The 17,835-nt window shown below is 40.2% G+C and overlaps 1 protein-coding gene across 1 annotated transcript in view; it reads right to left on the bottom strand.

The window, feature by feature from the left end:
- Positions 1 to 17,835, bottom strand: part of F5 (coagulation factor V) — a 76,425-nt gene that overhangs the window by 52,320 nt on the left and 6,270 nt on the right. The window contains exon 3 of the mRNA XM_043485556.1: positions 10,574 to 10,696. Within this exon, the coding sequence (XP_043341491.1) occupies positions 10,574 to 10,696 (123 nt within the window). The remainder of the gene's footprint in view (positions 1 to 10,573; positions 10,697 to 17,835) is intronic.

Genomic DNA, 17,835 nt, shown 5'->3' with positions numbered 1-17,835 from the left:
GTAGGTCCTTTTGGTAATCTATCATATATATAGTAGGGTGTATGTGTTCTTTTTCTGGATCTGTTTCTAATTATTCAGGTTTTTTTTTAATTATGGGTAATGATTTTCCTGATTTTTTTGAACACATTAATTTTTATTAACATTGTGAGTTTTACATGTTGGTTTTGAGATTTTGTTACCTTCTTGTAATAAGCATTAGATTTTATGTTGCACACAGTTTATATTGTTGTTGTTCAGTTGCTAAGTCATGTCTGACTCTTTGCAATCCCATGGACTGTGACACAGCAGGCTTCCCCGTCCTTCACTATTTCCCGGAGTTTGCTCAAACTCATGTCCACTGTGTTGATGATGCCATCCAACTGTCTCATCCTCTGTCATCTCCTCCTCCTCCTGCCCTCAATCCTTCCCAGCATCAGGGTCTTTCCCTTGACTCAGCTCTTCACATAAGGTGGCCAAAGTATTGGAGTTTCAGCTTCAGCATCAGTCCTTCCAATGAACATTCAGGGTTGATTTCCTTTAGAATTGATTGGTTTGATCTCCAGGCAGTCCAAGGGACTCTCAAAAGAGTCTTTCCCAGCACCACAATTTGAAAGCATCAATTCTTTGGTTCTCAGCTTTCCTTATGGTCCAACTCTCACATCCGTACATGACTGCTGGAAAAACCATAGCTTTGACTATACGGACCTTTGTTGGCAAAATGATATCTCTGCTTTTTAATATGCTGTCTAGCTTTTCTCCCAAGGAGCAAGCGTCTTTTAACTTCATGAGGCTGCAGTCACCATTCACAGTGATTTTGGAGCCCAAGAATATAAAGTCTATCACTGTTTCCATTGTTTCCCCATCTGTTTGCCATGAAGTGATGGGACTGTACACCATGATCTTAGTTTTTTGAATGTTGAGATTTAAGCCAGCTTTTGCATTCTTCTCTTTTGCCCTCATCAAGAGGCTCTGTAGTTCCTCTTCACTTTCTGCCATTAGATGGTATCACCTGCATATCTGAGGTTGTTGATATTTCTCCCAACAATTTTGATTCTGGCTTGTGAGTCATCCGGCCCAGCATTTCACATGATACAATTACTTGGAATCAATTTGATACTTTTCAAGTTTATTTTTAAAGCTTTGTCATCTCCCAAGAAGCCTGTAGCCTAGACTCAATTCAGTTCAGTTCAGTTCAGTTCAGTTGCTCAGTCGTGTCCAGCTCTTTGCGACCCCATGGACTGTGGCATGCCAGGCCTCCCTGTCCATCACCAACTCCCGGAGTTTACTCACACTCATGTCCATTGAGTTGGTGATACCATCCAACCATCTCATTCTCTGTCGTCCCCTTCTCCTCCTACCGTCAATCTTTCCCAGCATCAGGGTCTTTTCAAATGAGTCAGTTCTTCGCATCAGGTGGCCAAAGTATTGGAGAGTTTCACCATCAGTCCTTCCAATGAATATTCAGGACTGATCTCCTTTAGGATGGACTGGTTGGATCTCCTTGCAGTCCAAGGGACTCTCAAGAGCCTTCTCCAACACCACAGTTCAAAAGCATCAATTCTTCAGCACTCAGCCTTCTTTATAGTCCAACTCTCACATCCATACATGACTACTGGAAAACCATAGCCTTGACTAGATGGCCTTTGTTGGCAAAGTAATGTCTCTGCTTTTTACTGCTGTCTAGGTTGGTCAGAACTTTTCTTCCAAGGAGTTAGCGACTTTTAATTTCATGGCTGCAATCACCATCTGCAGTGATTTTTGGAGCCCCCAAAAATAAAGTCTGTCACTGTTTCCATTGTTTCCCCATCTATTTGCCATGAAGTGATGGGACCAGATGCCATGATCTTAGTTTTCTGAATGTTGACCTTTAAGCCAACTTTTTCACTCTCCTCTTTCACTTTCATCAAGAGGCTCGTTAGTTCTTCTTTGCTTTCTGCCATAAGATGTACTTTAATACCCTCAGAAGCTGCCAGTTTATTGTTGATGATTAAGCTTATGCCATAGGGGGAAAAAAAAGACTAGTTGTGGATGGACCATAAAGTCTATTGAAGACAGGAGACTGAATCAGTTACTATAAGCTCAACACAAATCCAGCTGTGTCAACTCATTCCATCAAACTTTAAAGAGTTTTGTCTTACCCACAGGATAAAGACTAAGTGTGTTGCTATGGCAGCTGAAATCATTCATGATTTGGATAAATGTGTGCTCATCCTTCAGATGTCAACTTAAATGTAAGCTTGCTTCTTCCTTGATTTCTGATTGTACTGTCTTTTTTCTTTTATAGCACTCATCACAATTTATAATTAAATATATGTGTAATTATATGATTAACTTCTTTTCTTCCTACTAGATAATAATTAACTGTACCATGCACATTTCCATCACTAGAATATGAACAGTTCAAAGACAGGTGCTGGATTATACTTCTTTTAGTATCTCTGATGCTTTTACAGTACCTGGCATGGAGAAGGTGCTCAATGAACATATTGAACTCTTAAGATTTAAGGTTCCTATGGGCTAGAAGCAAGATCATCAAGTCTAAGCCCATGTGTACGTCTGTTAGAATTGCATGGTGTTAAAACAAATCAGATATCAGCTTTAACTATATGGAGACATTATGTAAGAATCTGGATTGCTTGTTTCTGTTAAAGAATAGAGACTTCCTGGTAGCTCAGCTGGTAAAGAATGCACCTGCAATGCAGAAGACCCCAGTTTGATTCATGGGACAGGAAGATCCACTGGAGAAGGGATAGGTTACCCACTCCAGTATTCTTGGGCTTCCCTGGTGGCTCAGCTGGTAAAGAATCCACCTGCAATGTGGGAGACCTGAGTTTTATCCCTGGGTTGGGAAGATCCCTGGAGAAGGGGTAACAACAACAAATAAAACCTAGAGATCAAGATGACACTGGACCAAATTTTTGCATATAATTTGCAAAATTCTCGGCTGGATCCGAGTCCTGGCTGCCCCCTGCAGTTGGACACTGGCTATCTGATCACCAGTCTCTACTGGACTCAGTTTTTCATTGAATTTCCTTCCTGGCTGCTGTTGGCATCTGTTTGTGACCCTTGTACTAGTGAAAAACTTAATATAGGACTCTTGTATCTCCCCACCCCCCGCCACCAAAGGATATCCTTTTGACACTGATAACCAATATTTAATAGGTTGAACTTTCATTCTGTTGATAAAAAGGATGTGAGTGTTAAAATTGTCAGGAGCTGAGAAATGTTAAAAGCTGAAATAGCTTCCTGTGAATAATCATATTATTCCAGCCTAAAGCCAAAAGAAAAAAAAGAATTTATGGGAAAGAGTCTCTGCTAATAAACACAATGAACTACCTCTGGAAAGTTGCAAAAGAGTTTTGGTAGCAAAGCACAACCAGGACTGATAAGGAGATTTGCCATCTCAGGTCAAACCTTGTCTGTTGACCGGAATTTGCATGGCAAGTTGTTGACCGATGCTCTGTTGAATCAAGCATGATGACCCTTATTCAATGCTTCATGCTTTGTGACCTCCTGAAGTTAAAAAATGAAGTTTCTGGACATAATGCTTCCACTGTTCCAACTGTGATTCTACTGTATGAATTTCTCTAGTAGAAAATGGCATTCATAAGCTTTCAAAAGGATAAAATGTGATATATCTTTGTAGGGTTAGAGAGAACTTTTGAAGTTTTTCCTCTCTTTCTCTGGATAAACATATGTTTAAATTTCAGATATCAATCTATATTTCAGCTTATTCATTCCATGATCTCTGATATATATATCTTATAATTTCACAAATACTTAATTAAAATTGTGATGATACTATAATTAAAATACTTGTGAAATTATATGATTAATGATATCATCTCCCTGCTAGGTTATGGGAGAAAATACATGAGTTTGGGAGCCAGATTTGAAGTTTCTTGGTTGCACCACTTGCTGTCTGAATTTGGGGAAATTTCAGCCTGTTTTCTCATTCATAACTTAAGATAATGTAATCATTTTCTAGCAATAATATTTCATTGTTGATGAGTTCTAAGGACTGAAAAATACATGCAAAATATCTGACACCTAACCAAAATATGGCAACCTGTGCTAATATTTTCGTATTTTGGTAATGTCCTTTCTCAGCTGTTTTTTTTTCTTTTAACTGGAGGAGAACTGCATTACAATGTTGTGTTGGTTGCTGCTGTACGCGAATCAGTCCTAATTGTACATATATTCCCTCCCTCTTGAGCCTCCCATCCCACTCCTAAGCATTTTTTAAATTGACATTGCCTCTTCCATTTTTTAAGAAATGAACTTTGTACTTCTGATACAATTTATCTTGTGTTCTTAAAGTCTCTTAATATATTAATCACCAGCAAAATTAGTAAGTTTCAGAGCAAGCAGAAAATAACACGTAGTCTTTACTTTCTAATCTGGTCCTCAGTGTCTCAGTTTAGTTCACTGGTGATTGTTATCATAATCATCTATGTCCCAGGATCTGGGTTAGGTGCCAGGGCATAAATATAAAGAAGATAGCTTGAGACCGTGAGGAGCTCACAGCCTAGTTAATAGTAGACTACAAGCAAGTGCCCTGGTTGTGCTGGATTTCATTTCTAGGTTTCTTCTAGGGCCACTTCAATGGAGAAGCCATGATCAGAACACCTTGTTCATCTCTAATGGTTCCAATCGTATAATTATCTCAGAATCACTGAAGAAGTTCCAACACATGCAGGATATAGCACTGTAACTGATTATCCAACATCAAACTTAGTTTAAAATGGTCAGGGTTTCATATCTAAGTTTATTTGAACACATGGTGGTTTTTAAATGTCTGCCTTGTTGACCAGAGTAAATTACTGGAAATTTCAGATTCACTTGTTAGTTAAACACAGGATAAATTTCAAGTAACTGAATGAATGATTACAAGGTGAATTATGGGCATCTTGAAATAAATCTGCATATAGAAAAAGATCCTGTAATTAAACAGAGTGAGGATTACTAATGTGATAGTTTGGAGATAATTTTTCACTGCTTTAATTCTTTTCACTTTAAAGTATTTTATTTTACTTTTCATCTAGAATAAAACAAGCAAGTTGTATCTTTGATTTTTGTAAGGTATATAACATGACATATGAAATAAAAATGGCTGTATAAAGGAAGCATTTATGAAATATATTTTTGACAAATCTGACTTTGACTTTGTAATCAAAATAAAAAGTTTAAAACTCTTAACCAAAAGGAGGAGAACTATCCAGCAAAGACTATTAGGCTAGAGGACAAAAAGTCCTTGTTCAGCTTCGTGCTAGAATAAATTCTTTACACAAGGGCGGCCTTTTATTTTATTTTTCTTAATTCTGTTCACTTCCTGCTCAGTCTGTAGTCAGCTTTGTGATTACACTTGTCATGATGATCTAATTATTTGCCAAGAGACTCTCAGGATTTTTTTTTTCCAAATGTAAAATAGTGCGTACAAGCTTTGGAAAAGTGAAGTTACATAAAGGGCCACTTTGGTCACCCACTAGGGAGCTTTTCCTCTCCATTTAATAGACTCAGTGAACTGTCCGGTGTGCACTTAAATAATCGGAACATTCTTTTAGAGACTATAATTTAGGCACTGAGCAAATTAGAGAGCTGAGGTTTTGTAAAGAGCCTGTTTTCATTGCACAGGGCCTGCAAGTCTTTTGAAGGAGAAAGACTTGCACACTTGTCACATTTTTTAGACTTACGAGAATTATTATCAATATATTAGCCCTTACAATTTGTTTCAGATATTTATTATATACTCAAAGAAGCGTCTGCAGGAGGTCAAAATATCCAGAGCAAAGTGAAAAATGTAATTGACTGCATGATGTCAAGCATTGGAATGTTTTGAAAAAAATTGAGAGGACTAAGTTTTCACATAGAGAATTTGGCAACATTTAGATGCAAAGAACAACCTCTGGTGGAAAAGTTATTTACTTGTTTATTTATTATTTGGGGAATTGGCTTACCAGCAGATAGCTGAATATTATAGAACTCATTTTGTTGTGTAGTATTCACAGTGCAACTCACACATTTAAATTGTGAGAATTTAAGTCAAAGAATAATATTAATATTCCCTCAGAAACAAACTGTTAAAGGGAACTGTCCAAAACAGCTTCAGAAATCTTACTGGACAACAAAATTTGCTCAAGGGTGTAGCACTGTGATCAAACAGTTCAGCACGTACTAGCTACAGAGTTTCTGACATTTTAGCCTCAGATTGAAATTCTTTTAGTGATAAAAAGTTTAAAACCAGGTACAGTTGCAGATATTAATATTTTACTTACTGGTTTAAAAACATATTCCTATCAAATACATTTCTAAAAGAAATATTCTTGTAAATATTTTTACAAATCACAATTTATCCTGTCAAAAGAGCTGCCCATCCTTGCCCTACATAACGTTATACACCTGGGGAGGGCATGCAACTGGAAGTAAGTTGAAAATACCATGCTACAACTTGGCGTTTATGTCATATGCCGTCAGTTTATGGAGGAAAAGCCATCATGAGACTTCCGCACTAAATACAGTAACGTCTTTCCTGGCCTGGACTCACATTTCCAGTCATCTCCTAACTAAAGCATAGTCTAGAATTTAAAAAAGCAACAAAGTTCCTAGACAACCAAAATAAATGTTACAAAATCCATGAATGAAAGCTCAGGGTCTTTATCTGTGACAATACCATAGATAATGGGCTTCCCTTGGTAATGGGCTCAGCTGGTAAAGAATCTGCCTACAATGCGGGATACCTGGGTTCGATCCCTGGGTTGGGAAGATCCCCTGGAGAAGGGAAAGGCTACCCACTCCAGTATTCTGGCCTGGAGAATTCCATGGACTGTACAGAGTCAGACACAACTGAGTGAATTTCACTCACCATAGACAGTAACGTAGGTCTTCATTTTGAGTCTGTTTACTCTTAGACTACACACAGTTTTAACATTTGTGAATATTTGTAAAATCTCATAGTAGATTGGAAGTAATGGTTTAGGAAGGGATTCGAATTTTACTCCTCATCTTCTGTTTTAAAAAAAAGTCTGGGAAAGTATAACATTTAGAAAGAGTTCTTCTATTCAAAGTGATTTTAAAAAGTATCTTAACACTTAAAGTAAACCTCAAACTATCCGGAAAATGTTATTACTCAAAACAATTCATTCCTTATGTACTCTGGATAACTGAAGTTTTCTGTGCAACTTTAGTTCCTTTTGTCATCTGAATTCTATTGTAGAATTTTATTTGAGTAGAAATAAAATGATGAGCACTATGTGCCAAAAACTTGACATATACTGTGACTAATCCTTGCAATAACTTTAGTTGGGAGGAATTGCTACCTCATTTTGTAGAAATAAAACTGAGGCTTCGTGATAAAGGCAATTGCCTAGTCAAATTTAGGGTTCAAATCCAGGGGTCATTCTGGCTCTAAAGCCAGCATTCTTTCCATGGCTTTTTCCTCTAGCTGATGTCAGTAGGTCTCCAAATCTTTGGTGGGGCTCAAGGATTAATTTCCAGATAAAGAAGATTGCTGTCTAGGTTGGATCATTCACTGGTTAGACCAAGCAGACACAAAGGCTGCTTGAGTCCTCTCTTAAGCCATTTATATTGTTTCAACCTCCCACCATTCATCTCTCAAGTATCTACCTCTGAGATAAGGGAATCTGGATTCTCTTGTAGTTGACTCAGCATATGGTTAATTTATTTTGACTCTTGAAAAAATAGTACAAACCATAGAAGGATGCTATAAGACAGAAGGTAAGTGTCAGACATGAAAAAGGAGATGTTTTATTCTAACAGAGGACACAATAAAATGAATAGAAGGCTTGCCTTTTTATTTTTCACCACAAAGGACAGATCAATCTTTTAGTCTGTTTACTAGATTTGTATCTCATCTCCACGATAAAATGGGACTTTGCACATTAATCTTTGTTTACCTTTCTCAGATTCATGAGACCAGGGGCAATAACCAAGTGACCAATGGAAGTGGTGGGAACATTTTAAAACAACTGCTCATAAATTATTCTGGCAGGAGGGGAGTGCAGGGACAAGTAAATAGTAAAGGAAGAGGGATAATGTTGCAAGGTTCATTCTCTGTGCAAATAGCTTAGGTGGAGTACAAAGTCTGTAACACTTAACTCCTCCCACATCTGAAATAGAACTTGCCTGGAACATTTTGAGGGTTCTCCCCTTGTGCGTGGCATTGCTGAATTCCTGATGCAGTCATCTGGAATACTTATAAGTAGGTGAAATTCTTCTTCACTATGTCATTATGCCATTACGTGCTACCTCACCCAGAGTTTTGCAAAGTGGCTAAGACGCCTGAAATTTCAGTTTTCATTGTTTTTCCTCAAGCCAAAGATGAAATGATAATGCTAATGGTCCTGGGGAGGTTAGTTCATTGACATTATCAGTCATGAGTTGTCAGGATGAGTTTGATAGCAATTTACATAGGAAATAATAAATAAAAAGTCACTTTCTAATCATATGTGCTGTGTGCTTAGTCGCTCAGTCCTGTCTGACTCTTTGCTACCCCATGGACTGTAGCCTGCCAGGTTTCTCTGTCCGTGGAGATTATCCAGGCAGGAATACTGGAGTGGGTTTCCATGCCCTCTTCCAGGAGATCTTCCCAACCCACGGATTGAACCCAGGTCCCCCACATTGCAGGCAGATTCTTTACCAGCTGAGTCACCAGGGAAGCCCAAGAATACTGGAGTTGGTAGCCTACCCCTTCTCCAGGGGATCTTTCTGAACCAGGAATTGAACCAGGTCTCCAGCATTGCAGGCAGATTCTTTACCCTCTGAGCCACCAGGGAAACCCTCTAATCATATACTGTCAGGTAAGTATTAAGTTATTTGAACATATTTCAAATAACATTTTTAATCGAGATAAAACTGACATTATAACATTATAATTTAAAGACATTTTAATAGAATTACTTTTACCATCATAAAATTATCAAGTGCTTATTATTTGCTAATGTTTATCAAGTACTTATTTTATATGCAGGGTTTCCCAGATGGCCTGGAGAAGGAAATGGCAACCCACTCCAGTATTCTTGCCTGGAAAATCCCATAGATGGAGGAGCCTGGCAGCCTACAGTCCACAGGGTCTCAAAGAGCTGGACACGACTGAGCAACTTGGCTTTCTTTCACTTTCCCAGGTGGCGCTAGTGGTAAAGAAACTGCCTGCCAATGTCCAGTCCCTGGGTGGGGAAGGTCCCCTGGAGGAGTGCATGGCTATCTACTCCAGAATTCTTGCTTGGAGAATATGCAAGGCATTGTTCTAATATTTCTTGACCACAAACCTATATGAGGTAGATATGATTACAATCCCCATTTTACAGATGAGAAAGACGAGGCACAAAGAAGTCAAGTTTCTTGCCAAAAGTCACACAGCTAATGAATGTCTGAGCCACAATTTATACCGGGTGTCTAGTTCCAGACCTACATTGTAAACCACTCTCCTACTTAGTTCTTCTCTTCAAAGGTATAATGGCTGGCATACATGGGGAAAGATTTGTGAATCATGAAAAGTTAAAATTTATTTTTAAATGGTGTTATACCCACATCTATTGTAGTGTGGATAATTTTCTTACATCAGTCCCTAACAGAACTCTACTCTGCTTATTGTGGTCTGAACATCAACATAATGGAAATAATCAGAACAATATCAGCAATAGGTACTTACAATTCTGTGGCTGATGTGGTCCCTTTAATCTCCACCATATCCATGATCTTCACCATCACTGTCTTCATTTACTGGGAGCTTACCAGGTTCCAGGAACCATATTTAGTACATTACCTAAGTGATCTCATTTGTTCCTCAAAGCTATCTTATGGAATAAGTATAACCATTCCCATTTTATAGATGAGAAAACTGAGGTTCAGAGATGCTGTACTCATAGAATCAGAAATTGTAAAACTGGAATTTGAACCTAAGTATGCCTTTAAAGTTTATGTTCTTAACTGCTTCAGTATGTCCAAAATTTCAATACTACATCTATTACCATTATCACCACTGAATATCACTTATTAGATGCCACCCATGTGCCAGGCTAGCCCTGTGTCAGACTAGCCCTATGTCACTATTTCAAACTATGACTCACGGACCAAATCCAGCCAGCTGCCTGTTTTTTTGTAAATAAAGTTTTATTGGGACACAGTCATGTGCATCCATTTACATATTGTCTGTGGCTGCTTTTGTACTAAATGGTAGAGTTGAGTAGTTGTGACATAGATTTTATGACTTGCAAAGCCCAAAGTATTTACTGGCTCTTCACAAAAAAGTTTTTGAATCCCTGCCTTAACCCATCTTGCAATATTATTATTCTCATTTTGCAGAGGAACATATTGGAGTTCATAAAGATTAGATAACCTGCCCATCCAACTATTAAAAAACAAGAACATAGCAAAAAACCTGAGGTCTAGATGACTCCAGAAGTTTTTTACTTTCTCCTCTGAAATCTACAAAGGCACAATTTTTATTATTACCAATTATAGGAAAGGAGATTTCTCTTAACTTAATTAACAATATGGTTCAAAATGTTTGACACTGGTGGTAAAAGAGTTGTACATTTTCCCATGTCAGAGGGATATGATGTTAAATTCCTCTTACCTTCTGAGAATTTATTGTACTTAACTCCTTGAGGATGGATGCTTAAGGGCTTGTGTGCTTTATTCCTAAAGTGAACTTTCATGATGTCTCCAACTTCAGCATACAAAGTAGGCCCAAGAAGTCCTATGAAAACAAGAATTTAAAATATGTTTGTATTCAGAATTGCTAAGACAGAGCTGCTAAGCAAGAAAAACATGCAGAAAACCCCACAGGTGATTGCTGTCATTCCTCTCAGTCTTGAGGTTGATGAGCTTATCTTCAATCTAGAAGGCTTTGCCAGCTCATTACCTCTGTATTCTATGCAGGCAGATAAGGATGGGAAGGTAGAAAATACCTGGCTTCGGCCCAAAGCCAGTTAAGAAAATAGAAGAAATGGTTCTGATCATGTCCACCCCATTCTGATTCACTGTCATTCCTGGGGAGACTGCCATCTTGGGTCAAGAAAGATGTTCACTTTCATTTATACAGGGTGAGGTGAGAGAGGGCGATTGACTACTTCAGATCTCTCTGAGGTGGGAGACCTCAGAGACCTAAATGAAGTCAGGAAGCAGATCAGACTTCTCTGGCCCTGAGGCAAGTTCAGAGTCCTTGAGGCAGGAGTGAGCTTGATGTATCCAAAGAAGAGACCATCGGTGTGGCCAGAGTGAGAAAAGTTAGGGTCACCCACTGAGGGCCATGGTAGGGACCTTGGATTTTCTTCTAAGTGAAATGGAAAACCACTGAGCTTTGTGCAGCAGAGAGACATGGTCTGATATGTTTTAAAGTTAATCCTACATGTACACACTGCTATATTTAAAATGGATAACCAACAAAGATCTACTGTATAGCACAGGGAACTCTGCTCAATATTATGTGGCAGCCTGGGTGGGAGGGGAGTTTGGGGGAGAAGGGGTATGCATATATGTATGGCTGAGTCTTTTCTTTGTTCACCTGAAACTATCACAACATTGTTAATTCACTATACCCCAATACAAAATAAAAAGTTTTTTTTTTTTTAAGTTCATCCTAAAAAAAAAAAAATCACAAGAAAGATTCATCCTAGCTGCTGTGTAGAAAATATTCTGTGTAGTGACAACAGTGGACACAGACCAGGTGGTATAGATGAGAGATAACGCTGTGTTGGGCCAGCATGTGCAGCAGTGAAGCAGGGAGAAGAGGTTAGATTCTGGGATTTTTGACAGTAGAGCCAGCAAATTTGCTGAGGGGTTAGATGTGACCATTGAGAGAGAGAAGTCAAGGGTGACCCTAAGGGTTTTGATCTAAGCAACTGGATAAGTAATGTTATCAGTTACTTTGATGGGGAACACAGCAGGGACAGCAGATTGGGGTGCAGAAATCAACAGGCTTCACTTACTACATGTCAGGTGCTGTGCTAGGTCCTGGGGACACATGGATAAATAAGCAACTGTCCTTGTCCTTCAGGAGCTCACAGGCTCATTTGGAGATAGACATATGGTAGGAGCTACTGCTGAGATATGGGCAAAATGCTACAGGAGCAGAAAGGATGAAGGACCAACTCTGTCTGTAGAGTTAGGGGAAGAGCTGATATTTGACTCAGCTTTCTGGAGAATCATATGTTACAGTTTCCCAAAGTGTAATCCTTGGACGCTCTGCATCAGAATCAGCGAGGGTTGAACTAAAAGGCAGATTCTCAAGTAAGTATTCTCTCAGCCCCAGTGAACCTGAGTCTCTCTGGAGGTGGGGTCTGGGAATCTGCATTTTAGAGGTGTGCTCCTAAGTGACTCTGATGTCCTTCAAAGCTTGAAGACTTGTTGCCAAAAGCCCTTTTTCAGACAGTTGACCATTCTCACTTCCAAGCCATCCATAAGCTCTCATGGGGTTGGCTTCTGCCCATTAGGAATCACAGGAGCAGGAGAAGGAAGTTACAGTAGTCATGGAGTTCAACTAGCATTTGTTTGCCATGGAGATAATTGTAATTGTCCCTCTTGATATATTTGAGCACTCTAAGTCTTTATATTAAACCTTCTAGCATATCTTTAAGGTTGTTATTAAGATACTTATTTTATAGATGAAGAAACTGAACCTCAGAGAATTTAAATATCTCACCCAATACTATACAGCTAATTAGAGGCAGAGCCATAATTTAACCTTAATTTATCTGTCTGACTCTAGATGCTAAGCTTTTAACCACCTCTTTTTTAAACCACCACTTATTATTGTAGTTATTCATTCTTTTAAGAAATATTGAGTGCTCACATTATCCTAGGTGTCAGAATTGTAATGGTGAGTAAAACAGACGTACCCCCTGCCTTCAAAGATCTTAGAAAACAGAAGGGGAGACGGATTTTAACAAATGGTCACACAAATATTTAATTATAAACTGTGGTTCATATTATGAAAGAAAAGAATAGGATTCTCTGCAGGGCATTTGACAGGGGCTTCTAGGCTATTCTTAGAGGCAGGAAGGGGATCAGAGTTGGAAAATGCTTCCCTGAGGAAGTGAGGTATGAAAATATAAATGTTGTTACTTTCTCAAGGGCCTGTTTTCTGAAGACTGTTCTGTCTTACCCTTTTCTTATGTGCTCTTTCTCATGCCCTTAAGACAGATATCTTGGCTGACACGTCAGCCTTGATAGGTGTTGTTCTGCATGCAGAACAAACTTCCTTATCTTCAAAGCCTTACTATATGACTTCCTTGTCCAAAAAGGAGACTTTATAAATATACACTCAGCATTTTCTCAGAGAACTGCTCCGTTGTGAGCTCTCCCTACACTGTCTCTTATAATCCTGTGTGGTTGTGAAAATTAATTCAATACGACACCACCACAGTGAGATGTTAACTGAAGCTCAAAGGCAAAGAGGCAAAGGGATAGACAAGAGCCTTCCAGGGAGTGGGACTAGCATGTACAAAGGCACTGAGCTGCCAGCACACTTGGCCTATTCAGAGAACTGGCAGATAGCCATGGGAAGGCAGAGCATTGTAGGTAAGAGAGAAAGGCAGAAAGTGAAGCCAAAGGCATGATCAGAGGTCTCATCACACAGGGCCTTGTAGACCTCTCAGAGTTTTGCCTCTTAACCTTGGTATCTGGAAGCAGGGGTGCAACATGAGCCAGGGACCAGCTGCATTTGTGAGAAAATAGAGTGAAGGCTGAGAGAACAGATGGAAGGCTCCAGGAAAGAGATGTTGGTAATTTAGTTCAAGGTTAGGACAATGGCGATAATAAGGAGAGAAAATATCAGAGAGCTGTTTAGAAGATCACACTGTCAGGACTTGATGGGTTGCATGTAGAGTAGGGGGTGAGTGAGATCAAGTGGCCATGGACGGCTGCTGAGGTTCTGGTTTGGAGGGCTGGGTGGATGAGGGGACCATTTCCTGAAATGGAGGACATTGTGGCAGAGTTTTGTTGGGGGGTGGGGGTGTGTAGTAGGCAGGATAATGTCCTCCCACCTCCTAATCCCTGGGACCTGTAAATATGCTACCTTATATGGCAGAATGGATTCTGTGGGTGTGATTAAGTTAAGGAAGTTGAGATGGGGAGGGTTTCTTGGATTATCCAGGTGGGCCAAACGTAATCATAAAGGTTCTCAGAAAAGGGAAGCAGGAGTATCTGAGTTAGCAACTAGAAGATGCTACCTGCTGGCTTTGAAGAAGAAGGAAGAAGCCATGAGCCCATGGATGCAGGTGGCTTTTATCAGTAGTAATGGGAAAAGGCAAGGAAATAATTCTCCCCGGAAGCCTCTGGAAGGAACAGAGTTCTACAAACACCTTGATTTTAACTCAGTGAAACTCATTTGGACTTCTGGCCTCAAGAGCTTTAAGATAATAAATTTGTGTTGTTTTAAACCACTAAGTTTGTGGTAATTTGTTACAGCAATGATAGGAAACTAATTTCCTTTTAGCAATGAGAAAATGTGATCTTTGAGACGGTCGTCCTATGTTTCCACCCACTGTTGTCTTATTCCACTCCCTGAGCTCCCAAGTCCTAGAGTTTACACTGACCATGTGCCGGAAGCTTTTTGTTTGTGTTTTTATGTTAGTTCTGCATAGGACCATGGAGTCCACAGAGTTGAATCCTCATCTGAGAGATGGTTACAAAGCCTGGGAAGCGGATGGAAAGAGTGGCGTGTCCAAGATCAGTCAGTGATTGGATGGCATTGCTGGGACTAGAACTCAGGTCTCTAGACTCTTGAACCAAGCTTTCTTTTACCACCTTTTGCAGGCCAGGTTAGCTCCCTCATGTCTGCACTGTTTTTCACTCCTGGCCATAGCTGACTCTACTGACTGACCCCTCTCTTCTGGCTGATACCCTCAGTCCTAGCTCCCAACAGAGGCCCCCACTGGCTACTCCCACCTGCCCAGAATGCCCATGAGCCCATGAGCCAAGTCAGGTGCTGACTGCGTTCACATGGTCCGCTGCAGTTTGTTACCCTGAATGCCTTGCTCGGTTGATTTGTTGGCATCACATGGCTGCACATGCCCAATGCCCAGAATAAGTCTTTTGAGTTATTTAACCTCTTACTGCAATGAGTGGTTAGGAATATTTGTTTAGCCTCCCTATCTGCTTCTTCAGAATTAAAGCAACACAAAGGGGTATTTTTACAAATGCAAACCAGATACCCTCATGCATGGAGGCAAACACGGCTGAATGTTGTCTGAGCTGCCATTTAGATCCTCCATCAACCAGGTGGCCTAAGACCTTCTCTGCCTTTTCTTTGGTGCCCAATGTCAAATTGGTGGAAAGAGTGGCCTGTCCCGAGATCCCAGGAAGGTAGCACAGCCTGTACCCAATTTCATGCAGTTTTGGAATGAAAACTGCAGGAGGTAAGCTAACCCAATCCCCTGCTCTCGGGTGAATAATGTGTTGCAGAACACAGGGCAGCCCGTTGTTGCTGCTGTTATAAAACCCCTTTGGGGACAAACATTTCATAATCCTCCTTGAAAATACAGAGACTCAAAACTGGTCATTTTAAAGCCTCAAACAGGATTCCTAAAAATGAGCCTGGCCCCTCCACCTGTCCATGTGTCCATAAACCTCACTGCATAGGCATCTCTTCAAAATTCCTATCCTGTAGCTTGACCCCACCTGTAATTACAAAAATTTCTGGGTTCATGCTACAGAAATGCAGCACATGGCTAGAATCATACCCATCAGATGAGTGGAGCAGGAAATAAGGGAAAGATACAAGAACACAGAACTAGGCAATGGAATGGAGAAGCCCATGTAGTCAGTGGCAGTGTTCACACCAGATCTTATTAAAAATCTGAGACTTTTCGTTTACACTAGATTTTCCCTCTTGTATCCACTATTAGTGGAGAAGAAAATGGCAACCCACTCCAGTATTCTTGCCTGGGAAATCCCATGGACAGAGGAGCCTGGCGGGCTATAGTCCATGGGGTTGCAAAAGAATTGGACATGGCTTAGCAACTAAACAACAACAGTCAACTCTTATAGGGATATAGAGGTGAATAAGATACAGCCCCGGTGCTCCAGGGGTTCATAATTAAGCAACTTTGGGCTTTCAGGAAGAGGTTGCATAAAAATAGATACTAAAATTCCTCAGAATTCACATAAAACAAATATGGGATATACAGGGGTTGACAGAAAAGTAATGTTCTAAGTGTCCTAGGCTTAAACATAAATCAGCTATCAAGCTCTACTTCTAATGAGGTTGAATCAGGAAATCACTACAAAATTAATCATCTCTAAGGATTTGGACCACAGTATTCTCCTCTTCAAAAATGATCAGTGCCTACGTATCACCTAAAAGACAGCCTCCAGTCTGGCACTGGTCCTTCTACCCCTTACTGCGCTCAGCGAGCGGCTAACACAGCACAGACAAATTCAGTTCACTTGGCAAAAGCCACAAAAAAGAGAACTCTGAATATCTGCCCAATTCCTCTTTTTCCAGGCATGATGAGTATGTTTCCCAGCTCGTTTTCCCTTACCCACCTACAATTTAATTTCATTAAATATTTCTTAAGTATTTATTGTATATACTAAGCTTAAAGCTGGATCTATTAAAAAAAAAATTACAGAGTCTATAGAGGACAGAAGATCCTTTAAGTTCCTGCCCAAAACTACAAGCAATTTTTAGTAAACTTATTAAGAAACGGTTGCTCACCTGGTCCTTTGCTAGGGCCCCCCAGCCAGATCCCCCATGAGAGCAGAATCTCTTCTATCTCAGGCCCATCCAGCCCAGCTTTGAATCCCATCACTTCCTGTTTCTTCTGAGTCTGGTTCTTTCAGTTATTCTCCCTCAGATGTTTTATCCTCTCCTTTTCCATAGGATTCTTCCCTTGGGAACTTAGATGTTTTAAGTCACTGTCATTCTTTTTTAAAATGAAACTCTTGGACTTCCCTGGCGGTTCCGTGGCTAAGACTCTGCGCTGCCAATGCACGGGGTCTGGATTCAATCTCTGGTCAGGGAACTAGATCCTCTGTGCCGCAACTAAGATCTCGCATGCTGCAAAGAAGATCAAAGAGCCCTCGTGCCACAAGACCCAATGAAGCCAAATAAATAAATTAAAAATAAAATAAAACTCTTAAAATATCCTTAAGCTTCTCATTTCCTCCCAGAACTACCCTATCTCTCCTCCCATTTGGAGCCAAGTCTCAGGAAAGAGTTATCTATGTAAGTTCCTCCTACTTCCATTTCCTCATATTCCAGTCACTTCCATTCGATTTCTGTCACCAGAGGAAGTGGCGCCAGGGACACCAGGTAATGACAGAATTTCAAGAAGGGAGAGCATTACGTGTCCTAGTAATGTTAAGTGGGAAAGTAAATGGACAGCACCCATTGGTCTGGTATCTTGAGGTCATTATTGTCTTCTAGTGTCTCTATTGTTTCTGATTCTTTGTGACCCCACGGACTGTAGCCCGCCAGGCTCTTCTGTCCATGGGATTTCCCAGGAAAGAATACTGGAGTGAGTTGCCATTTCCTTCTCCAGGGGGTCTTCCTGCACCAGGGATCAAACCCACATTTCCTCATTGGCAGGCAGGTTCTTTACTACTGAACCACCGGCGAAGTCCCATCTCAGAGGTCACGGGTGCCCTTTTTTGAGAGTAATTTGATATGATAGAGAATGAAATGCACCAATCACACAGGAAGTTGGTAGTAAAAGAGGGAAGAAAAGGCAGGCAGAGTCAAGGGCAGACTTTTTTTTTTCCTAGATAGTGGCTAACCTGGACATAAGTTGTGTCCTGTTTGATTTTTGAGGATTTTTGACAGAAGGGAAGGTTCCAGTTAAGGAAAAATTGAAGATGAAGAGAGATCCAAAGAGGAGGCAGGACAAGATGCAG

This window comes from Cervus canadensis, chromosome 13 (assembly GCF_019320065.1).
Source record: "Cervus canadensis isolate Bull #8, Minnesota chromosome 13, ASM1932006v1, whole genome shotgun sequence".
In the NCBI taxonomy this organism is placed as follows: Eukaryota; Metazoa; Chordata; class Mammalia; order Artiodactyla; family Cervidae; genus Cervus; species Cervus canadensis.
Note: the sequence above shows the minus strand (reverse complement) of the source record. Positions and strands in the feature narration are given on the sequence as shown.